General features: G+C 42.2%; 2 protein-coding genes across 2 annotated transcripts in view; one reads left to right on the top strand and one right to left on the bottom strand.

Moving 5' to 3' along the window:
- The window catches only part of LOC145449910 (histone-lysine N-methyltransferase 2A-like), a 40041-nt gene extending 26257 nt beyond the window's left edge, over positions 1 to 13784 (top strand). Inside the window, exons 39-51 of the mRNA XM_080328349.1 lie at positions 317 to 467; positions 887 to 3019; positions 3947 to 3993; positions 4586 to 5775; positions 6771 to 6917; positions 7549 to 7678; positions 7743 to 7913; positions 8508 to 8615; positions 8948 to 9162; positions 10919 to 11079; positions 11227 to 11389; positions 11887 to 12067; positions 12367 to 13784. Coding sequence (XP_080184475.1) covers positions 317 to 467; positions 887 to 3019; positions 3947 to 3993; positions 4586 to 5775; positions 6771 to 6917; positions 7549 to 7678; positions 7743 to 7913; positions 8508 to 8615; positions 8948 to 9162; positions 10919 to 11079; positions 11227 to 11389; positions 11887 to 12067; positions 12367 to 12512 — 4943 coding nt within the window. The 3' untranslated portion in view covers positions 12513 to 13784. The remainder of the gene's footprint in view (positions 1 to 316; positions 468 to 886; positions 3020 to 3946; positions 3994 to 4585; positions 5776 to 6770; positions 6918 to 7548; positions 7679 to 7742; positions 7914 to 8507; positions 8616 to 8947; positions 9163 to 10918; positions 11080 to 11226; positions 11390 to 11886; positions 12068 to 12366) is intronic.
- A 725-nt stretch (positions 13785 to 14509) lies between these two features.
- Positions 14510 to 17961, bottom strand: LOC145450987 (sepiapterin reductase-like). Its single transcript, XM_080329482.1, has 3 exons — positions 17611 to 17961; positions 17219 to 17545; positions 14510 to 14975 (listed from the first exon to the last, which is right to left on the bottom strand). Exons 1-3 carry the CDS (start codon positions 17860 to 17862, stop codon positions 14721 to 14723), a joined length of 834 nt encoding a protein of 277 aa, XP_080185608.1. The 5' UTR covers positions 17863 to 17961; the 3' UTR covers positions 14510 to 14720.
- Positions 17962 to 25074: the final 7113 nt, after the last annotated feature.

Here is a 25074-nt window from a genome sequence, read left to right as displayed (position 1 = left end):
ATCCAAAATTTCCAACTGCAATAACTTCGCTTCTAGCGGTTGGAATTGAGTCAAATCTGTTGTGCATAGTTTTTGTAGACAACGTAACAATTTCATGGGGTAGGCAATATACTTTAAAAACAATATTGAAAATATTTTATATTGAATTCAAAATTTTAAAACTGCAAAATCTTCGCAATTGCCGGTTGGAATGGATTCAAATTTTGTATGTATCGGTTTTTTTATAGAACTGACGATTTAATCGCCTAGCAAGCAAAATTTGGAAAAAAAAGTTTCCAAATTCGCCTAATCACAATATCCGATTTCTTGATCACAGAGGAAATTACTGTGAAACGAAAAACTTCCAACGAGCGCTTTCCCGGCATGGGATCTTGCAAGTTCAATCTGATGGATCGGCTACGAGATGTCGAAAATCCAAATGCAGAACGCAGGAGATCGTATGATGACCCTGGGCCTCAAATTCCAAGGTACTGTATCGAAATTGTACAGTTGCGTCGTTTGCAGCATGGTCTACTTTAGACTTCATTGTACGTCACAATGCTGCAGGTGTTGTGTTCGACTGTTTAGAAATAGGATCGTTTGACTAGTATTATGTGAAACTTCAGATTACCAATATGATGTCAGCAAATTTCTCATTACATTGAAGTTTCAATTCCTTGCGTTTTAGTTCCATACTTTGAATTGTCGTAATTACAATTAAATTTAATTATGGAATTTTATCAATCCAAATCTCATTCAATCTCCATGATTTTGCAAGTTTATCGGTTCAAATCAGGTGTTCCAAGTTGACAGGTCTGCTCTGAATTTTTAGTCTCAAGTTTTTAATCTCCAGGAAGTTGGAATTTTCAAAACTTTGCCACTGACTGTCGCCCATTTCTCCTTACAGGTCCAGGAGATTTTCGGGGTCTTCCTACAGCGTAGTCGGCGTGTCCAACCGTACCCTACCTCAGAACATCACGCCCATCCCGTCATTGACGACCTCCGTGCCATCGCATCAGTGCCCCGTCACAACCTCAATGACGACCGCTACGCCGCGGCCGGCCGTATCGCAATCCGGACCAGTTCCGACCAAGCAGAATTGTGCGGTGGACGACAATGTGGTACGCGTGTCGCACCAAAACCCATATTTGAACATACGAATCGGCGACAAAATTCCGCCCAGCTCTGGCGCCATCGTGCAGCCCGAGGTTTTGAAGGCTATGGACGAATGCTTAAACGCACGGATATCAGTGAGTAACATGGCGATGCCTGCGAAAAACATTGTACGCGTAGGGCAGACTTTGAAAACCGGCTCATCCGGTCATTTTATGCAGAAGAACACGTCGATCGTCACAGATTCGATATCAAAATCCAATCTTGATATGAATGTCCATTCTGTTGAAAGCCCTAAAATATCTGCGGCTTCGCAAAAGGAAATTAATACCGACGCTAACCAGGTCACGTCATCAACCTCGACCGTAGTATCGACCGTGACAGGGTGCAAAGACTCGATTAATTTATCACATCAAAAGAATTCTTCCGGGAGCTCCATTTTGTTATCGAACCCCTTGTTGACGGAGATGATCGCGAAAAACACGTCGCCAGACTCAGCCGCACGCTTAGGCGACGCGGCCGTTTTGAAAAATACCCTACAGCAACAGCCAGAAGATTCCGGGCACAGTATTAGTCTTTTGGAGCAGGCTAAAATGGCGCACGTTTCGGATCGGAAATCGCCGAAATGTTCGTCTCCTTCGTCCCAGTCTTCGCAGGAGAGCAAACCCGTCCAGCTGTGGTGGAAAAGCAACAATGCCGATTTGAAAAAGAAAGCAAAAAAATGTGCGCGCCCGGCGAAAACCTGTAAACGGGCGAAGGGAGACGATTTCGTGCCGTACGAACGCGCGAAGAGCGGGCCGCAGCCGCGCGGCGTGACCACGCGTCGCATGAATTCCGATTCTGCCGTGAATTCTCCGCGAAATAGTAGCGTCGGGAAGGACGGTTTTCTTTGTAACAAAGCGGAGGAATCGGCTAAGCGTTTGCAGGTGGTTTTACGCGACATTAACAACGATTCGGGCTCGAAAACGGCAGCCTGTCGCCGTGACGACGCGGAAGAAGTTTCGCGTAAAAAAGACGAGCTGTTTAACGACGGTCTGCGTAGCAGCGACGATTACGCGAGCTCGATGGATAGCTCTCCGGGTTTGAAACATGGAAAAAGTCTGCAGTCTCGGAAAAAGAAATTACGAGAATTCGCGGCGTCCGCGGATGCCGGCCGACGCACGAGAAGCGCCGTAAGTTCTGATCGCGCGTCTACGTCCTGGGACGGTACTGTGACACCGAACAAAAGTGACAATGCCTTGTTACGTGGTAGGAGTAAATCCGTCGATGCTGGTTTGAGAAACGCGGGTAACAACGAAAATGGCCGAAGATACCCGCGCCGCAATCCCCACACTCGCCTCAAATCTTTTTCGGGGCTCTCGCCAGACTACGCGATCCGTTCGTACTCGTCTGAGACTCGCGAGCGTATGCTCGGGCGTTTCAAGACGAGGTCCGGGAAGAAGTATCAGGCCGGTAAAGGCGTGCAAAAGCTCGCTCTCAGAAGAAAAACGACGGCGAAAGTGCCAAACGCGGAAAGGGGCAGACGCGTGTCGAGAAACGTCGATAAAAAACACTCGGAACTTATTTCGAAGCGCGCGGTTTTGTCTCGTATGGCTCGTGGCGCTATGGAAAAACCTGTACAAGCGGATACTTTACAGTTGGATAAAAGGAGTGTTACGAAAGTGGCTGGAACTGGTCGGTGCGGGCTGAAACGGTCTAAAACCGCACATAGTCGTGGTGCAGAATATCATTCTGAAGAAGTATTGCAGAAATTGAGCGAATGTTTCCGTAGTCGCAGTGCGGTGTCGGATGCGGTTGTCCAAGAGATTGAGCAAGACAAACCGGAAGTGCTGGCAATTCAGACTGCCGGCCTGCCGGTTGGGGATTGTAATGGTGCGCCGCTAGTGCCAGACTCGGCAGTCGGGGGATCGGAAACTGGGAAAATGCTGTGAGTAAACTGCGCTGTGAGATTATAGCAATAATTAATAAAGGAAAGGTTTGCTTGACCTTGGATAAACTCTTTATTTCGAATGAGGCAAAAGATTTTTTTTTATCAATTTTGCCGTTTTTGCAAGCATAGTTGTCACGATCGCTAGTTGGCGTAGCACCTATTTGAGGCCAGGACTGGAAACAACTCGCCTAGTTGGTTTTAAAGCAGTTAATCGTGCTCGAGACTGCGCCAATTGCAAATTGCCAACCCGGACCCAAGAGTTGGTGTTTTGGAGTATTGACTCCTCTCCCGACTCTTACCTTAAACTCAGTCTCTAGCTTCTACTTAGGTTAGGAATCCAGAATTTTTCACTGCGACTCGTTGACTCGACTCGAGTCATTTTCTTAAAAATGAAAACTGACTCGACTCGATTCGTGTCAATTTGTGTATTGACTCGACTTGTAATCGAGTCATTGCGCATGACACGATACTCAACAGTAAACAGCATGAGTTGGACCCAGACTCGAGTCTTAACACTATGACTTGTACTCGACCCGTTGCTCTTTGACTCGGACTGGACTCGGTGTTGAATTGAAAATGACTCGGTTTGAGTCAATGCGATAAAAGTCAAATTGTCTTGTTACCCGGAACCTTGTGACTTGATTACAACCGTGCTCTTGACTCCCGATTCTTTATCAGTGGTGTCAACGGCTCTGAGTCTTACTCACTGGGCCTACTTTATCACTCCAACAAATTGACAAGTGCAACCTAAACTGTATGAATTTACTCAGCCCTGGCAGCGAATAGCCATAATTTAAGAATGGTAGTAGAAAAATACTGAATATTCGTCTCCCAATGCGCAAGAACGTTCACCTTTGGAATTGGACTTATTGTAGCCTGCAACAAGATTTCGGTTGTTAACAAACGCTACTGTTGTGTTTTTAGGCAAGCAGACGAAACACAGAGCACGAATTGTACGAATGAAGAACCGGGTAAGATGATTTTCATACTGGAACTTGCTTTCGGGATATGCGATCATGAATTGCTGTCGTAGTATTCCCCTTGTTCGTCTTCCTGGTGTGGTCGTTGGACATGATTAGCATTAAAATTACACTCAGATAGAGCAGAAGCGAATTCTCGGCCGACTAGACTGTGGTACAATAGTGGGCAAACTACGCCACCGTTTTGTGCGGCCCGCGAATCCTCAAGAAACGTCATAAAAATCAAATTACTGTGCGTACTACTTGATTAAACTTTTTCTTAATATGTTTCAAAAGGATAATGATAAGTTTTATCCTTACCATGGTATTTTTTTTATTTCATTGATGGTCCGATAGCCTGACATTGAGGCACATGTATTTCGAAAGGTTTCAATTGCTAAACATGACAGAAAGTGAAACGTAAACGACTTAATTCGGACCAGAGTGGCAGCACGATTCGCCATCCATTTGCACTCTTAATTTGTCTGAAATATCTGTTCTGTTTTATAACCAATTTCTGCTCTACACCGTACTTGCATGAAGCAGTAGTCTTCAACCGAAGATTTTTGCAAATTCTGACCCCATCGACTCGATTTACTTACAGCTCGTGAAGATATCACGATTGAAAACACTCCTGACCTTCAAAACTGTGACGGTACGGAAAGCGAATTGCCACCGATCGAACAAGAGCGCGGCGTCATCGAGGCAGACCCGCAGAACAACGCCGTCGTCGATTTGGACGAATCTGACACGCCAGCTCTTAATACCGACAACAAAACCAATGTTCCTCTTCCAACTTCTCCGATAGCAGACGCTAAAAACGAGGACAGCGTCGTCGCTATCGACACTCCAAAAAGCGTGCTCGATAGTCGAGCTGCAATCGAAAAAGTTCTAAGCAATGAGATTGTCGATAAAACTGCAGTGAGTATCCCATCTCCGAAAGAGAACGCGCAGAAAGATATTTCCATGTTTTCGCATTTGCAACATCAAGTCAACGATATCCCCGTGCTACCACAGATACCATTGTGTTTGAATTTTGGTCCGTTAGACGATCTCGAATCACCATTATCGCCTAGAGACGAACCAAGACTACCCCCACCAATCGAAACGGAAGCCACCGCTTCTACCTTCCTAGTCACCAGCGAGTGTCCTGTCCTTAACGCAGACGAGGTACAGTCCATCCTGTCCATGCCGCAAAGCGCCCCGGTCACTCCGAACGTTTCCGTACCTTCAGTCATGACTTCGTCACTCCAGTATTCGAATTCGAATCATTTTGTTCCGCGGCCGCCGCAGCCGATTGCCCCGCCGAATCAACCTAGATTTCGCCACCCTGCCCCGCGGTTTACGCAAGCTAACCAGATCAGGACGCAAAGATATATAATGCGGTATGACGGGAAAAAAACATACCTGGTCCGCAACGTGCCGCCGGTGCCCCGGCCCAAACGAGTCAGGCAGACTGTGTTGAGTCCTCAAGTCACTTACCAATACGTTCCTCCCAGGCTTGTGTACCCTCCTCCTATAGTGCAGTCCAGGCCTGCTTTTTATTACACGCCGATGCTGCAAATGGCGGTGGCTGTCCCGCCGCCTGTGCAACAGTTTCAGTACGCCGTGGCCGCCAGTCCCTTGCTGTCCGTGCCGGGAAAGTACGCGCAGAGACGGCCGAAAAAATGTGTTTTGAGACCGTCGCTGCCGCGGCAAGAAACGAACGTAAAGCCTCAAGATGTGGCCCCGTCTGTGCTCGTACCTCTGACCGTTAAGCCCGACGATAAAGCGACCAATTCCGCCGTCACCCCAGTAAGTCCGATCCTCGTCCTTCCTAATCCGAGTGAGATTCTAAGCCGCGACTTCCGTGTACCCGACAATTTGCGTTTTCCGCCCCCCCTTTACCGGTAGTAGATTAATTTTTAAAATGCCTAATTCAAATGTGTAGTAGTGCATAAATATTTGTGGTTAAAATAGTTAGCATTGTAGACTATGGACTGTGGGACTTGAGTCGCGATTTTTTGGTCACTCGACTTACTCGAGTCATTTTTTCAAATGCGTAAAATGACTCGACTCAAGTCAATTTTTGTATTGACTCGACTTGTACTGGAGTCATTTTGCATGACTCGAGACTAGGACGGCCAAGACACACATTTCGTTGTGACTTCAAAGGATAGCAAAGTCATCACATTGGTATTTCGGCTATTAGTCCCGATACTTCGAAAACAGGGCCAGAAACTGTTTAAGAATGAGGGAAATTACCATGCGACCGGATTGAACTGAAAACTGAACAACAGTTTCGGGGCCTATCTTTCAATTATCGCTCACGCGTAATGACTTGAGTACAGGTCGAGTCATTTTCAATTTTGAAGAAAATAGTTTGAGTCAACGACATATTGTGACTCGAGTCGGTACAACACTGCTCGTATTCAACGGTAGCAGACTGTTGACTATGTCTCTTTCCAATATCTAGTTGCGTATATGCAGAGGCTGAAAAAACTGATTAAAAAAATGGAGAGTAAATGCGAGAGTCATCATTGTTACTCAAGTAGAAGTAGTAATTTAGGTTGTTTTCAAAAGTTGGGTATTCGAAATTTTCGTGAACTTTGTTGCAGTGATGTTTGATCTTGAATTTATATAAGATTTGGGCTCATCTCAATACTTCACTCGTTAGTTAAGTAGTATTCAAACTTTGATGAATATGGATTAACTATTTTTGTTTTCATTCATCGTGCCCGTTTGGGGGTGCAATTTCCAGTGCTGTTCGGTAATGCAAGAGACTGATTTTCGGGTTTCGTAATTCTCAGGATCAAATGAACACTCTGGAGAAAATGATCGAGTATTACAGCAACAAGAACAACCTGACCGCCAACGAAAAGCAAATCGTCCGAACCATAATATCGCAACACATTCGCAATCAAAGCCTGCCGCTGCCTGCTCCAGACGCCTCCGTGGTATGTCGATCTCTATGATTATTTCATATCGGAGAGAATAAAATGTCACAAAAAATATTTGTTGTCGCACTGCTGCATCTGTTTGGGATCAAAAGGCCCCCAGCCTCGACAGAAACCCAAATCGCCATTAAATACTGATGCACCATATTCCAACGTCTGCATTTACGCTTGAAAATCTATGTATTCCGTATGCCTCACCACGCATACCCAAGGCTAACGCCAGATTACGACTGAAACAAAGGGAGCATGCGAATATGTTAAGTTATGTAATCGCTAGAGCCACTGTTTTAGCGGCTATAAACTGTATTCAACCGGCCAATCATCATATATTCCCAATTCCATTGCTTGCGAATAAAGTTGTTGCTTTATTATAGTCCATATGAAATGCGTAGTAAAATGAAGTATATTGTCATGTCCATAGGCTTGGTAATAAAGTATCCAAATGAAAAACAAGGGGATGGATTTTGAGAAAACATTTTGAAATCATTTGACTGACCTGATCTCGTGAAGGTTCTCGGGTATTGGTTTTTTTCCCGCCACAGTGCTGACAAGCCTTTAACCAAAGTTTTTGTGGTCGTGATTCAGGCTTATCCTAATAATCGCAATGTTCAATGTTGGAAATATCTCCAAGGTCGCAACTGCCGCTTCTAAAGAAGCGCCGGCAACGAATAACAAAAGAAAGACTGACGGTAAGGCGTCAGTCTCGAAAAAACAGAAAAGATCTAAAAAGGACACGCTCCAGTCACCTCACAAGGATTTCGGTAGGTTGACAACACGATCGCACCTGATTCTTGCCTGTTATATATCTTCAATCCATCATTTCAGAGGACTGCACCGCTGAGTTTTCACCCCTGTTGAGCGTTTACATGAAGGCGTTGGACGCCGAGAATTCGAGCAACGATAAACTCATGAAGGAATGGCGGGGGAACGTTCGGGACCTGTTGAAACGGAACGTTCCCGTTGAAATCCCGTTTTATTCGAGGAGAACCAGTAAAGGTAAGCAGACTTGAATATGGATGTGTATTACGGTTTGGGATTTGGTACTTGTTTTAATGAAACAGTGATCCAAGTTTATCCACTGTCCCCTAGAACAGTATAATTCACAGGTTTCAAGCTACCTCCACTATGTGTTCAAACTGGGAACAGCGTGATGGTGACGTTTGTTTTGGATGTATATGAATATTTTATGATTTCGTTACTCAATAGTTGTATTCTTCGCACCTTGAAAATGGCTTTGAATTTCGTTTCAATTGAATATTGTCTCGCTGTGCTGTGATTCTATGGAGAACAAATTCTGAGTAACAGCCGTGATTCGATTTTATCAGTTCCCAACAATGTTTATGAATGCATGTCGTGATTAATCATGTATCCATGTTCAGATATGCAGTGTTGGTGTCTTGCAATCGAATATAATATCCGTAATAGTAGTCGATGGATGCCGATACATTTGACCTATGGTGTATGTAGGATATGCCGATAAGAGGGCATCAGTTTTTTCCAGGATTTGGCAACAATTTGTGCGTGATAATAGTTAACTCGCCAATTCGCATTCAAGCCTTGCCGTTTTCACAACATGACGATGCTTTGCAGATAAGGAAAACAAATTACCGCCTCCGCCACCCACTTCGAAACGGTCGGAGCTTGTTTACGAAATAACGAGTGATGACGGCTATCATGCGGAGGGCACAAATTTGCGAGGTATCCGATTTTTGACTGATCTTTCATGTCGTTACTATTAGAGGCTATAGCAGACAGCAAAGTCGCATTTATTTCCAAGGAAACTTCAATACAACTATATGTAAATACATAATGTGAAAAAGACCGTTTCAGGCAGAAGTTTTCAATAATACATCTGAGTTGCGTACATTGTCGGTATTCTATATTTAGGGATAAGTTTGATTTTTTAGGGTTCACTAGTCTGCTGCATTCGTTTTGAAGTATTACTGATTGCGAACCATTTGTATATATTATATACTAGTCTCCAATGTCAGACCAAACAATGATTTAAAATCTGATATCGATATTTCCAGAATTGGTTTCGAATCTCCTCGACGCGGTGCAGGAATGCCGATCTAACGCGTTTGTTCCTCCGAATTCGCTCTGTCTGGCGTCGGTGATATCGCCGCACGCGTTCTTGGGCGTCTCGCACGACGCGATCCGATTCCTGGTCGAGCAACTGCCGGGGGCCAAACATTGCCAACGGTACCGGGCCAAGTACTATAAACACAAGGAATCAATACCGGAGGTACGTCGACACATTCCGTCTCTACCTGGATGAGATTACTGGCGGTGCAAACAATAGATGGCCAACTAGAAAATTTTCAGCTTTTCTAAATTTGATTAGAATTAACATTATAGCATCACGTTTTTTTTCAAATTAGATTACAATTACTGAACTCGGAATGAGAACGAAACAGCAACAATCAAGTTCCCTTGTTATCAAGTCGGAGCTCGTAAGCATGTGAATGGCAAATGTGTGTACTCCAAGCATGGCTCATTTCACACTATGCAATTCTGTAGCATTTTCAGAAAACAGGAATTTAGAATTGAAATTACAGCGTAGAAACATTTCACAAACTGAATTTGAATTAGATTACCGGCATTTCACTTTAATTAGTCTTAACAACTAGAGTAATCATCTAGTTTTTGAAGTCTGGTTCAAACCTTGAATATTGATTTCAGGACTGCATTCATTACAGTATAATTTGTTTAGCTCAAAGACTTCGTGTGCCCCTTATCTAGAGTTAATGACACGATAACAAGCATACAAACAGACATTCAAATGAAAAGCAATTTGACAGAGCTTGGCGGAATAATGTATCTTTTAAAAGAATGCTAGACAAAGTCAGCTGTAACTGTAACTATGCGGCAGTGTTGGGATCAAGTCACTACCTTCGAGTCACGAGTCATCTCGAGTCATTGCAGATTTTGACTCGAGTCAAGTCAAGTCAATCGATTTTCAAAGGTGACTCGAGTCAAGTCAAGTCACTCGTTTTTTAAAGATGACTCGAGTCAAGTCGAGTCAAGTCACAATTCAAGTCAAATTGAATTTTCGAAGTATGAGCGCTGATTCAAAGTCATTACATTTTGATAGCTGTGTGAAAGACAGATTAATAAATCATTTATCTTAATCAAATAACGAATATCTAGATAACTGCAAATGCAAAACGACGCTGTATCCCTCACGCACAAGTAGAACTGGTACGTGAGTAACTGTAGACTGTACGTACAGCTACCTACTACAGTCAGTTCTTATCAGCCAAAATATAGGACCCAATAAGAAGCTTCGATAAGTTACAACAAATTGATATGGTTCAATAGCCTACACTACCCATCTACACGTCCGTGAGAATATAAACGTTCGATTTAAATCATACAAGAGGATTGGTAAATGTGAGCACTGGGCAACATAAGCGATTGAGTCGTCTAAGAAACAGAGACACATTGCTATTTACATCAATTTTCTACTTTTGCGGTCAATTTATTTGTGATCTAACAATAGAGGAACCTTGTAACGTACAATCACTGAATGACTGGTTGTTCTTACAAGTGACACCGGCGTATCTCGGACAATCTGAACATATAAAACATGCAGTGATTTATTCGACACCGCTTACTTAATGACTTGAAATTGACTCATAAATTTTGCTCCGAGTCACGAGTCAACGCACATTTTCGAAGCTCCGAGTCAAGTCAAGTCAAGTCATTTTTCCAAAGTGACTCGAGTCAAGTCAAGTCATGCGAAAAAGTTGACTCGAGTCAAGTCATGACTCGAGTCATCCCAACACTGTTATGCGGTAGTTACAGCAAGAAAATTGCTTGAATCAAAATGATGCAAAACATTTTGAGACGTTGAACAAACATTTATTCCAGTATTACATATCAATCTAAAATTTGAAGATTGTGACGGAACTTCTTTTGTGACATAATCTGGATTATTTAACTCGATGCATGTTAACTCCAATATCTATAACGGAAAATGAATATCTTATCCCTGGCAGGTCGTGACGCACATAAACCCTCACGGATGCGCCCGGGCAGAGAAATATCAAGGACGCTCCAAGCCCGACATGTTCAGCTTCCTGGCGTCTAAGCACAGGCCCTCGCCCACCTACGACCCGGCTCTCACGCAGAATATCGATATGCAGCAGAACAGCACAAGGTAAGCGGACAACGCTGTCTTTATCTTGGTTATGTGTATGCTTGTGCATTGACAAAGGGATGTAGTAAAAAATGTTTTCACCCTGGATTCGATCCACATTGAAGTATATCCAGCACTTAATATTTTTCCTCTTACATTATCTATCAGACGGCCAACTAGCATGGACCTGCCGATGGCAATGCGATTTCGGCATCTCAAGACGTCGGCGCGTGAAGCCGTGGGCGTGTTCCGGTCGGCTATTCACGGCCGCGGGTTATTCTGCAAAAGAGACATCGAAGCCGGCGAAATGGTGATGGAGTACACGGGCGAGGTTGGTGACGCGTTGCTTAGTCGTAAAGTTGGACGCTTTTTGTTGTGTGGCACATTTTATCAGTTTGAATCGTCCATCACTCGATTGTAAACTGTTCCCTCGAATATCAGTTTGCTAGAAATTGTCAACCCAGGCTAAAAGTGTAGAGTAAGATCCATGTTAATAATATGTTCCTATTGAAATATTCCTGAATGTTTTTGACAGATGGGGGTAATCGTCAGAAAATAAGTGACAGTATTTGGTGATATAACTTGATGTACAAAATTATTTTCAATTCTGTACTGCTTGCAGACAAATTCCCCAATAATATGAGCCAAAAATATTTGGGTTTATTTCAATATGAACATAATATTCAGTTGTATATTTAAGTTCTGTACCTCTTCAAATTTAATAAATGAAATGTAGATCTGCCTTTGGAAAACACTGTAAACATGACATCATTGTATTACTGGCATTGTGTGTGTATTACTGGCATTACATGGCAGTTTATGTTGCAGGCTATTCGCTGTTTCCTCACCGATCGCCGGGAGAAGATGTACGAAGCGAAAGGTATCGGATGCTATATGTTTCGAATGGACGACATGTACGTGGTGGACGCGACGCTGATGGGTTCTGGGGCCAGATTCATCAATCACTCTTGCGAGCCGAGCTGCTATTCACGTATCGTGTCTATTGACGGTAAGTAGACTCTGGATGTGTCGTTTATGAGACAGGGTGAAAAATTTCCCACTACAAAAATATCTTCGGAATAATTATGCCAAGGCGACAATCCCTATAATCCAGGGAGTCTTGCAGCAACCCTCCATGTAATCCCGGTAATGCTGAGCGCCAAGCTCTGAAATCATGGACACCAGTGTTACTAATGAGGTATTTGGTCTGACTCTGCCGGGGATTGAACCCACGACCTACCGATCAAGAAGCCGGACTCTCCTCCCGATTTATCACTGACCTCATCTGATGTTCTGTTCTGTATGCAGGGAAGAAGCACATTATCATTTTCGCCCTGCGCAAGATCTTAAGAGGCGAGGAGCTGACTTACGACTACAAGTTCCCGATCGAGGCCGAGGACCAAAAGATTATGTGCAACTGCGGCTCGCGAACTTGCCGCAAGTTCATGAACTGATTACGCCGTACGTTATCGGCTATCGCGAACTTTAGTTATTTTTTTGGATTTCATTACGTTTTCAATGACTCGAGCACTCGTGTGGATGGCGGTTTTGGTAGTAAACGCGGTCACAATGTCAGTCCTTTTTCATGACATTGTATGTAATCGCCTGTGTTTTGTATCGACGTGTGCTTTTTGACCACTAGCACTGTAAATTTCACTGAACTACCGGCGCGCTTGTCATGTATTGTTAACTGCCGCAGTATTTCTTAGGTTCACCCGGCATTTGAGCATGTGACACTCTGTAACCTTTACACTAATCCTAACCCCAAGCCAAGCCTACCCAACCATAAATATTTGAAAAGATTATTGCAGGCATGGAACTTCAATATAACATTGAATAATATATGCATATTGAAATACATCTGACTGTTTTCGGCTCATGCTAGGAGAAAATAGGAAAGAACATCGTATATCGCCAATCGTATCACCAAATATGACGTCACCGGCATGAAAAATCGTTGACGACATATTTGGTGATACGATTGCTGATATACAATGTTCTTTACAATTCTCCACTAGTTGCTGCAAATTAACGGGTGTCACCGAGAATAGTCGGGTTTATTTCAACGTATGTTATCCAACCCTAAATCAAACTTGAACTAGCTTAACCCACATACCCAATAGTCGTTCACTAATAATATGTGATTCAACCCTGATTCGAATTTTACCCTAGCTTCAACCCACATACACAAGAGTCGCTTGTGCGAATATTGCATGCTATATGTCACATGCTCAGATGTCGTGTCTTCACACATTATTCAAGGATTTTACAGACCTGTCGCTATTTTATGGGTATGTGAGATTACAATTTAGAGGGATTTTGTGAAATTGTTAGGCCGATGATAATCCGAAGCAGAAGTTAATATGATGCGAAACGTGATTGGTGATTTCACGCTGTGGTGCGATCGTAGATGTTGACGGCCTTACCTACCAAGTGCGCTGATTTTGAGCTAGCTTCTCTTCGTCACAAAATCGTAGTTTTACTCAGTTTTCGTTTTTGAATGTTGCTTTTCGTTGCTTGTTATCGCGTGGATTTCATTTCTCGTCGTTTTTTTTTCGTTAGCTTTCCTATTCTCCTGCTGCCAATGCGTTGCGTTTCGGGCTCATCTTTTATCACATCTCTTTCATCATGTCGAAAAAACGCGTCTCTCGATTCTTAACTTAAATGCTATTTTTGTACGTCTTAACGATGCGCAGTTTTGCTTCAAGAATGGCGGATTTTTGTTATGCCGGTGTCGAATGGTGTGAGGTTCGTGTTGGGTTGGGGCTTGGTGTTTGCGACAGGGCCGTGAGAGACATATTGGCCACGTTTTATTGGCGGCTGCACTTTAGGATTGCGAGATGTAGCATGCAAACTAGGCTGTACTCTATGCAGAAGCAAGTCATTATTAAATACCCAAGAAGCAGTTCTTGGTTTGTAAAGAGGTTGTTGAAACTTTACATACTGTCTTCAGGGGTAATGATGAATATGAGTTGAGCTTGACAAGATGCGTTGAGTCAAAAAAGTATGGGAACCATCGGTGAAGTGTGAACCATATTCTGAACTTAAGCATTTCCATGCACAAATTCAGTGTACTCTTGAGACTGCAATTTCACCACCTTACAATCAAAAAGCTATGAAAAACTGTCCTTGAAACCAGCTTCCATATGATACCCTACTCGCTTGAATATTTTTATAGGGTTTTGAACAATTCGCATTCTAAATTGTGTAACGCTTGGCCGATTTCAGACCATCGATCAAGTTTCGCCTCAATCCAACCTGTAACATCACACCACATGGGAATATAGACCATTGGACTAGCTACTAAGAAAACCGAGTGCCAAATCTCAACTGTAATCCAACATCTGTTTACACCTTTTCGAATTTTACATTGATAAAACCTGAATGCTACAGAGCTGAAATGAGCAGATAATCGTCAATTTTTAAAATGAAGTAACTTTTGACCCCGTAGTTCAATTTTCCTCAAATAGACTTTATTGTGTTCGAAACTAACTCATCTATGCATGTACCAAATTTCAGAAGACTTAAGAATGTGGTGGTTCCAACTTTGTTGTCCAGGTTGGGAATGGCCCCATTAGGATATGATTTTAATATCATAAAAGTCCACACACATAGAACCCATCATCAAAAACTCAATGGACGGCTACTAAAGTGCTGACGATTCATGAATCGTCAACGACGTCATAATAATCCACGTGATCACCGTTTGAGTAGGAATCCATGCGCAACAGCCGAAGAAGCTTCGAAGCAGACTGCTTGCATGTTAGATACTTTCCATTGGCCTCCATCTCGCAAAAGTTATCGGCGGTGTTGTGCCTGTTCGATGTAGACATTAGCGTCTTCGTCATGTTCGTACCGAGCAATGGTCCCGGGGCGTAGTTCAGGACACGTACGTTGTTGTTTTCTGTGGCCAGTACCTGTTATTGCCTCAGTAAAGTCAGTTGGTCAGAATTGAGTCATGAAGTAAAATGCCGCATAAAGTATTGCATTATTGCGGTATGACCTTTAATATTCGAAAAGCATGGACATTGGACAATCGTACACCGGGAATTATGCAAAAATTAGGGAACTATCAAGTCGAGTTGCTCGGCTAATTAGGAGCCTGGCTAGTGGCTTGTCACGAGTTGTATCAGCCGAAACTTAGGATAGAGGTCCAAGTCAGATTTCTTAATGAACGGTTAGCGTGGAACTTGCACAGACCAACAGATGGTAGCTATAGACCCGAAATCGGCCGGAAAGATATGAGCCCGACAATGTTCATATTGCAGTTTGATTTAGCCCAAAGACTGATGGTACAAGTTTCATGTTGTTGGTTAGTTGATAGAGCATTTTCAAGCACGTTATTGAAATAATTTTTGATATTGATCCCGAGTATACAATAACGGGCCAGACTTTTATACCTTCAGAGTGTCAACAGTCAACACTTAGCTCCCTAAACACGGGAAATCGGGGGAGCAGAATACACAGAATACATGTTTGTCATTGATATCGATCCATACACAAAGGAAAGTCAAACATTCTGAGAAATAATGTGACTTGAACAATCCTAACCTCGCTACCGGCCGACCGTATTCGGTATGGCCTCAGCATTGTGATGTATACTAGGGTTACCATACGTCCTACAGCTGTAAGATAATGGATAGATTCGAGTGAAAATGGGCATAAATGACGCTAAATAGCAAATACGGACGTTCGAGTGGAAAATTCGTGGTTCGATCGATATTGAAGGGAAATGAACAAGGTTATAGCAGTCCAACTCATATTCATGATCATAAAATTCGCAGTCAATTGGCGAATTTTATGCTCTGTGAAGCCATCTAAGCAAGACATGTTGTCAGCAAGTAGTCCATTACCAGAGGTGGTCAGTAACGAAGTACTTCTACTTTTTCGAAGTACTCAAGTAGTTTTCCTCTACTTGTGGTACTTACTCAAGTAGATCTGATTTTCGCTACTTCTACTTCTACTTCGTGATATTTGGTGATCTACTTACTCACTTTTCGCTATTTTAAGTTTGTCAAGTAGAAGTAGTTCAATCTTCCGATCAGGAAGATAGCCTGAGGAATTTCGGGGCTGTTTTCACGGATTATCAACATTTAATTTTCATAAAAGTTTGGTAAAGCCCAGAATTTTCGTCGCGCTTCGCGCACAGTGGATACGAAGTGATCCGTATGATTTCACGAAAGTATCGATGAATACAATTTCGCCTATATGAAATAATTCATCTCAGTTTATATGGCTGATCATAACGTCTGAATCTGATGTTTCGTCATCTAGCATTTACTTGTCATATCGTAATTTAACATGTCCATGGCGTGTCCTAACCTGGAAAAGTGGACTCTGACTTTTTTTGTTAGTTTTAGAGCTGTTTTAGCATACCACCTTTGAAACTTTCTGGACTGAAGGCATGAATTACATGTTCCGCTTTTATAAGTAGTATTCATGTTTCACTTTCAATTCCCAGTATCATGTACTTTGAGTAATAATTATTATCAGTTCTTTTGTCTGGTTAACATACATGTTGAAGTATAAAGCAAGTGTAGCAATGCCTTCAATTTCCGCAAATAAAGCTGGCATTTTTACGGTCCACCATATCTTTTATTAACGTTTACTAATCGCGCACAGTGTTTACACGGTATGCTATACAACTTCTCCGTATTGCTCTTCGACTAAACTACGGGCGCTATAATATGGGGGATGGCGCCATACCATGCTATTTCTAAAACGTGCTGTTCGAGTAAACACAGGATTAGTATCGCATTTCCATATCAATACTATCATTTTCATCCCATGATGCTATCGAAAATTGGATACCTACTGGTATGCATCAATATGAATCAAGCTCGTCACCTTTCGTATAGCTCAATTTGCACCTTATTTTTACAATCCATGTGAACGAATTAGGATCGTTTTCCCAACTACTTACTTCCTTGAGTACTTTTAAAGTCGGTCAATTCTACTTCTACTTCAAGTAGTTTTAGGTTGCTTATGGAGAAAGTACTTCTACTCGTACTTGAGTAGATGTTTTCGTCGCTACTTCTACTTCTGCTTGAGTAGCTTTCTTGACTACTTTGACCACCTCTGTCCATTACATGCCATGCCGTGCATCGAGCCGTCTAAGCATTGCGTTTGCGCAACCACAAAAGCACTTTGCATCACTTACCTTGAGCATCATGTCACGGGCTGCTTTTCCTGACGAATATAGACTCATACAAATCAGAGGTTGGACAGCGGCCAGCGACGAAATGTTCACGACAAATGTATCCAACTTCGTTTCCCCCGCTCTCGTCCAATCTATCACCTCCCCCGTTAAGATTGGGATATGCGCTAAGTTGACTCGAAAATAGTCGGCAACATAGTCTGGGTCGCGGAAGTCGCACATTTCTTTGGAGACATCTCCCAGGGTACCAAAGTTGAGTATTAAGATCGCCGATGAGAATTTAGAAGGTATGCAGTCTTTCAAGCATGATTTCATCGTATTACGAATGTCCTAAAGATTGAAAATTGAGTTGATCACAGCGTGTTTACTCTGCTGAAATACATTATGTCACTTGCCTCGGATTTAGACAGATCTGATGTAACAGTTCGTATCTCGACCTCGCCTACCCCGTTCCTATTTCTCCGTTCCAACTTTGCAACTCGTGCAGTTTCTTCCAAACCATCTTTACTCCGAGCAGACAATACTATTAACGACCCTTCCGCTAGTTCGGCAGCTAGTTCAACCGCGATACCCCTGCCTAAACCCTGGCTAGCGCCAGTAATAACCGCAATTGTAGGCTCTTGGAATAAACGCTTTGCATTCGCCATCGAACCTATACTACCAGTGCACGAACAAAACAATCTTCTTGCTATTACGCATATTCCTGGAAGCGCAGAGTAAACAAACGCCTGCGAAATGAACGATCGATATCATGTGCTCTCTTTAGAAGGATGCGTTTCACAGGAAATTATCAATGTCGCGTTCGTACGTAGGCATACCGGCTGACATCAAGTTGATAAATGTACGCAAAACATTATGCAATGCACCTGTCCCCATTCATGAAATCAGCAAATCATTTTATCGTGTTTAGCGAGTGAACAAGTCAAGAATGTCTAAACGTCGCGTATTCGACCTAATGTAGGCTATCGCGCCTGCCCTAATGTAAGCGTCTTTGTTTTTATAACGGGACGGGATAAGTACGTTGTCATCGGATGAAATGACAGTATGTTGTATTTTCACTGAGTATAAAGGACAGTAGGCCTATTCATTATTCCGTATACTCGATTCTAGCGCCCTGGAATAGGCAAGGTGGGACGAAAAGTATAGCTTTGCCCCCTGCCAAACTTTCGACTTCCTAGTTGTAGTGTCATCCGCACTATGAATCTGAGTTGTCACCAACCCTAGCAATCTCAAGAGCTCAAATTACTGATTATAGCGTAGTAGTACCATATAATCTATTTCCTTGCCAATGACTATCCAGAGCAGGGGTCACCAGCCTATTGCAACCAAGGGCTACTTTTGGGTACTGATTGAAGCGACGGGCTACCATTTACTCCCGCCGTTTAACGGTACCAGTCTGAATTTCCGCTTTGATATTAATAGCACTGGACAGGAATCACATTGCGGTAAGATTTCTAAGAGAGTCTTTTAAATCAAAACATCTCATTTCAATCAGCTATTGCGACTAAGACTTTTTAAGAAATCATGAACTAATTCGCACCATGTTTATATAAATTTCACAACAACAGTTAGCTAAAATTTTAGAATAAATCATGTCACACGTTAGACTGGACAGCATGTTATCTGTTTCTATATCAGTCAGTGGGAGGCCTGGCATTGAATGCTATCAACTAGGGATGGTGTGAACGTGAGGTTCACGTTCGCGCTCTGTTTGTGAACCTCTGAAATTTAGAGGTTCACGTTCACAAACGAACCTTGGCACGTTCTGCACTGTGAACCTTTATCAGATATTACAATTTTCACTTCATTATAACATCTCTGGTTGAAACTCACTGCATTTCAACTGCGGGCCACTCTATGCATGGCGCGGCAGCATACAAAAATCAACACTAAAGGAGCAGTCTCAAAAATTTTACTTGCTTTGTTACAAACGTTCGCTCGAATATCCAGCTTTCCGTTTGTGAATATTTAGTGACGCTCTGCTGTGAGCTTGACCCGCCATCACACAGCATCAAGAGCCAAATACACTACATGTAGTCAGCGAATGATGCTTATTCAACCAATCAATCTTGACTTCATATGTTTATTGTATCATAAAAACCAAATCCGTGCGATTGGGGTGTTGGCTACTCCTGTATAAACTTGTTATTGTGGTAATATCGATAACAAGTACAGAATTCCGTTTTACACTCTGCTCAATTTAAACGTAGCAATAGGGATGGTGTGAACCTCTGAAAGGTTCGGGTTCGTGTGAACGCGAACCTTTTTGAAAGGTTCTGTGTGAACACGAACGTGAACCTCGTGACGTCACGTGACGTCGTATTGCTAATTCCAACCCTTACTTTCAATGAAGTGATAGCCTAATATGCCCTATATTAATGTACACGATACCTAGCGAGGATTCGGCCCACATAATGCCACAATGCTGAAGTACATATCGGCGTTTTAAACGTCGCTAAATGTATCAACCGCGGTAATCAAAGGATATAATAATTGCATAAAATCAGTACATTCCGTCGCTTGCCAACAATTTCGACGATAACTTACCAAGGAATATAAGCTTACGCCTTAACGGTCTTAGCCAGACCGGACAATGTGTTCGGAGTCTGAGTATTGCTACATTGATATTGAGCAGAGTGTACAACGGGTTTCTATACTCGCTACCGATACCACAAACAAGTTATGAAGCAGTAGCACGCACCTTAATCGCACGGATTTGGTTTTAATGATACAGTTAAGATATGAAGTCAAGATTGACCCAGTACGACCGTTCGATTTTTTACATCAGAAGACGATATCAATGTCATTGATTGGTTGACTAAGCATCATTCGCTGACTACGTATATCGATTGCGGGTCAGGCTCACAGCAGAGAGTCACTAAATATTCTCAAACGGGAAGCTGGATATTCCGAGAAAATTTTTGCAACAAAGCAAGTAAAACTTTTAAGGTTGTCGAGGTGCATGGTGCATGCTCGTTTAGTGTTGATTTTTTATGCTGCCAGCACCATGCATGGAGTGGCCCGCAGTTAAAAGGCAATAAATTTGAGCCAAAGATCTTATAATGGCGTGAAAATTACAATTTACCAAAAGGTTCACAGTGCAGAACCTACCAAGGTTCTGTTGAGAACGCGAACCTCTAAATTTCCGAGGTTCACACACAGAACGCGAACGTGAACCTCACGTTCACACCATCCCTACGCAGCAATACTCGACGCCGAATACATTGTCCGGTCCAGCCTTGACCGCATATCATTTGATTGTCCCAGTTGATACATTTGGCGACGTCTAAATCGTCAATATATACTTCTGCATTGTGGCATTATGTGGACAAAGTCGTCGCTAGGTATCGTGTACATTAATATTGGGTATCACTTCACTGAAATGTAGGGTGGGAATTAGCAATATGACGTCACGTGACGTCACGAGGTTCACGTTCGCGTTCACACAGAACCTTTCAAAAAGCTTCGCGTTCACACGAACCTGAATCTTTCAGAGGTTCACACCATCCCTACTATCAACTAGTGTGCTGTGCTCTGGTATGAAACTTGACACTGCCACTCTGAGTGAGTGTTCCAGATGTTCATTAGTGAGGCGTGTTCTGTGTTTGTTTTTGATGAAGTTCATGTCCGTAAAGGCTGATTCATAACGATAAGTTGAACCAAACACGCACACGCTTGCAACCTGCATAGCTACTGCGCACTAGGGCTCTTCAAAAATGACTTTTTTTCTCAAATCGTACTGGCTACTTGATAAAATTGTTAGGTTACCTAATTTAAGCCTACACACAAAATTTGGTTCAATTCCAGCCAGTAACCGCTTTGCTACAGGAGAAGAAAGTTTCTAATTATTATACAAAAATAAATAATAGAAAATTTGAAAATTTTCTGTTCACCCCATGAAAGAGTTAGGCTGTCTATAGAAACGATCCTCACCAAATTCGGTTCAATTCCAACCAGTGGATGCGGAGTTATTGCCGTCGAAAAATTTGGATTCGAATAAAATAGTATTTACGGTGAGCACAACTATAATAAATAAACAAAGAATCGGTCACCGTAAATACTATTTTATTCGAATCCAAATTTTTCGACGGCAATAACTCCGCATCCACTGGTTGGAATTGAACCGAATTTGGTGAGGTTCGTTTCTATAGACAGCCTAACACTTCCATGGGGTGAACAGAAAATTTTCAAATTTTTTATTGTTTATTTTTATATAATAAATATAAACTTTCTTCTCCTGTAGCAAAGCGGTTACTGGCTGGAATTGAACCAAATTTTGTGTGTAGGCTTAAATTAGGTAACCTAACAATTTTATCAAGTAGCCAGTACGATTTGAGAAAAAAAGTCATTTTTGAAGAGCCCTACTGCGCATACACCACTGTACTTTTCCGTGTCAAGAAGGCACTAAAAGTTTGCTGCAGCCTTGTGGGCTTTGAGGTGGAGGTCATTTTGCGCAGTTACAATTTCAATCTCCAACTGTTTAGCATCCAGACATGAAAGATTTCATTATACCTGACAGTAGCATCGATTACAAAAATATAAAAACATTGTACTAAACTGCGTTGAGAGCAGAGACAAGCTGTGTCAAAAGATACAATACGTAATGGGCATACAGATATTGAAAATCTGCTAGTACTTCACAGCTATCTGCTACCGAATAGTAATGTTGGTTACTACTTTGACATTGTCCTGGACCTCGAGCTACCATAACGGAACCCCCCGCCATTTCAAGAAGACCGTGGATGGCATTCCGTCATGTCGTCTGTATGGGCAATGCGCCGTATTCCACGTCTTCGATATCTTGTGATTCTATTACAAATTACATGTTGGTATATTACTAATTGAAATTGAGGATATTTGATATCATCGTTTCAAGTGTTTATATATATGTATTTTCATTTGTAAGTTACATGTTAGTGTGATTTAAACTAGAATAGCTAAATTAATCAATCTATATATTTAAAAGCTCACTGGTAAGAATCTGACGAATGTTGGTAAATCCTGCTATTCGATCTATTTTTAGAACAGGCTCGCGGGCTACTTATCTGGTCCTCGCGGGATACATGGGGCCCGCGGGCACCGCGTTGGTGACCCCTGATCCACGGCATATTGCCAAAGTAACTATTGAACGGAAACTACTAGATTTTCACGGAGAAAAGCCGTTTGGACCGAGCAGGGGCCCAGTTAATTTGCATCTCCCGTGGATACGCATACGCACAGCATGTAACAGGTTTGAAAAACAGATTAGGTCCTCAGTGAGTCATTGTTTTCCGCAAGTGGAACCCCGTGTCATATTTACAACGAAATCTTTACTACCAGCAACGCGAACAAAATGTGATTCCTGCGATTGATCAGAGTAACATAATTTACCAATATACGTGCTGATGCGACAGTCGGTATGTGGGTCGCACCTCTCAACGTTAGCAACAAAGAATTCGTCGGCAAGCCCCACGTCATCATCATAGGCTCTAGTTATCATTGCTTACAAAACACACAAAAAAATTAAAAAAATATTTAAAACAAGGGCCTTATTTTAAACTTGTTTGTTTTAAATTGATTTTTGTTTTAAATGCGACCTAGATTTTATGAAATTAATATAGCATTTGATTGTTCTAGTTGATACATGTGGATGATGGTGAAAAAGTTAGCATACAGTTAGCAGTTACTCGAATGCCTTCACGATGTACATTGATATACTACTTTACGGAGATGTAGTATTGGAATTAGCATTGTGACGTCACGTGACGCCATAGGTTCGTGTCCACGTTCGCGTTCACACAGAACCTTTCAAAAAGGTTCGTGAAGCAGAGTCTTTCTGGCGTTCGCACCATCTCCAGTAATAAACTTGCGCTAGCAAGTAAAGCAGGAACTTTCAACTCTAACCCTTACTATTCCCATGGCGTACCAAACTACTCCAAATAGAAGTAGAAAATACAAGGTATATCCGTAAGGTACTCTCAAAAAGTTATCTTCATCGAGGCCTCGCACATACTTTAGAAGTAATTCAGAGGTGGGCTACTGCCGAAATTACAAGATGCATCTTCGCGACCGACACAAAAAGATGGATGACACTTCGAATAGGTGCAATTTCCAAGGGTCGATAAATTCATTTCCGCGAACCACTATTATCAAGCTGACTAGTGCCTACCCGTGTTTCGAGTCAGCTTACTGTCGTGAACCTGTTTGGCAAGCTATCCTTTTCGGTCTTCGCAGCAATCCAAATTACATGTCATCCCTTAATTAGATATATATCATAGCTGTATGGATACTTACGTCTCGCCGATTATAGGTTAAATACGTAAGAAGCACACAATCATTTTCACCCTGTACAATATCTTAAGATGCGAGGAGTTTACTTACGTTTACAAATCTTTGATAATGGTCGAGGACGGAAAATTTTTATTTAACTGCGGATCGAATCCTATATGAAGTAACTGATTGGCGCAACTGCGCAGTGCGCATGTGTGAATATCGCGGATGCTTACAGCCGCAAATATTTAGATCTGATCCGTGCGTGTGAAATGAGTTCGAGGGCTGCTGTGACATTTTGAATGTCACTTATTGTGAAAGCAGAGGAATGTTCCTGTATCGTCAACGAAAATCCGGACTAGTCCGGTTTCTCTCCTATAGTACGATCAATTTACGTTTTCAGCGCTTCGCAACGTTCGTGTGGATCAGCCTTCTCGAATGTCAACCCGTCTTGGACAGATTGAATTTGGTGAGATTTGTAAAGTTTGTATCGACGATCCTGTTCTAGACGCCCGTGTGACGCGTAGATGCGTGATTTTGCTCTGTAAATGTAATATCGGTGTTACACAGTTGATGATCACTGTCTCTCCTGCATTTTCGTGAAGTTATCATGGTCATTTATGACTAAGGCTGGACAAAATCGAGTACCTGAGTGATTCAATTCTGAATCACGGATTATGCTTCGAGTCGAGTCGAGTATTCAGGTACAACTCATTATGACGTCGTAACAGAATGTTATATGTCAAAGTTCAATTATGTACGTTTTATGCCACCACAAAGAATATAATGCCTGATATCCAGCACATTGAAGATACTTTGGTATAATTTTCGACCATACCGACTTCATCGCACTTTGTGACAATGTTGTGGGATGATCAGGACTTCGTGAATGTGCTATTTCTAGTTACGCTCTAAGCTTTTTACTATGTTTCGTATGCTGCGATAAGGACAATCAAGGTTTCAAGGCTACCACAGTGGAAAATAGTATCGCGAATTTAATTCTCCTTGATAAATTAACTTTCAGTGGCGAAGAGCGTATAATTTTAGTACTCGAAAAAATAGTCTTTTACTACTAGACTCGAATCATTAAAATTATTACCAGATTCAGATTGGAGTACTCAAATCATTGTGAACAGCCCTATTTATGACAGATCAACCCCAGATATCTCGTCGATTTTTACAGGCCAATTCCATTTGTATGGGCTGTTTGCCAAATATAATAGTTTTAAGTTGTGATCTTCTGAGATCGCGGCGTTGAAGGTTGGTTGGCTGATCATAACCTTTGTATGTAATGGCGTCATGAAATATATTTGACATGAAACAGGAAAGACATCATGCTGCCTGGAGATGTATGGTGGCATCTTCATAGTCCGCTGTCGAAGTGCGCATGCGCGCGCGACTTCTGAATATAATTACTTCAGAATTCAAAAGGAGATGGTTCACTGCCACGGTGTTTCCCTGACCTTGTTCTTGTTGTCTGCTCTGGTGATGCGATTAGGATAATCGAACCAGCAATACTACATATTATGGCATGAAGATTATTCGGGAATAGGTAGATTTACGTGTCGGAATCTTGATTTGATATGATGGGCGCCTATTTTCCGTGTTGC

The sequence above is a fragment of the Botryllus schlosseri genome, chromosome 11 (genome assembly GCF_051294905.1).
Source record: "Botryllus schlosseri isolate E-star chromosome 11, Bs_hap1, whole genome shotgun sequence".
NCBI lineage: Eukaryota > Metazoa > Chordata > Ascidiacea > Stolidobranchia > Styelidae > Botryllus > Botryllus schlosseri.
The sequence above is the reverse complement of the archived record's forward strand: the minus strand, read 5'-3'. Positions and strand labels throughout refer to the sequence as shown.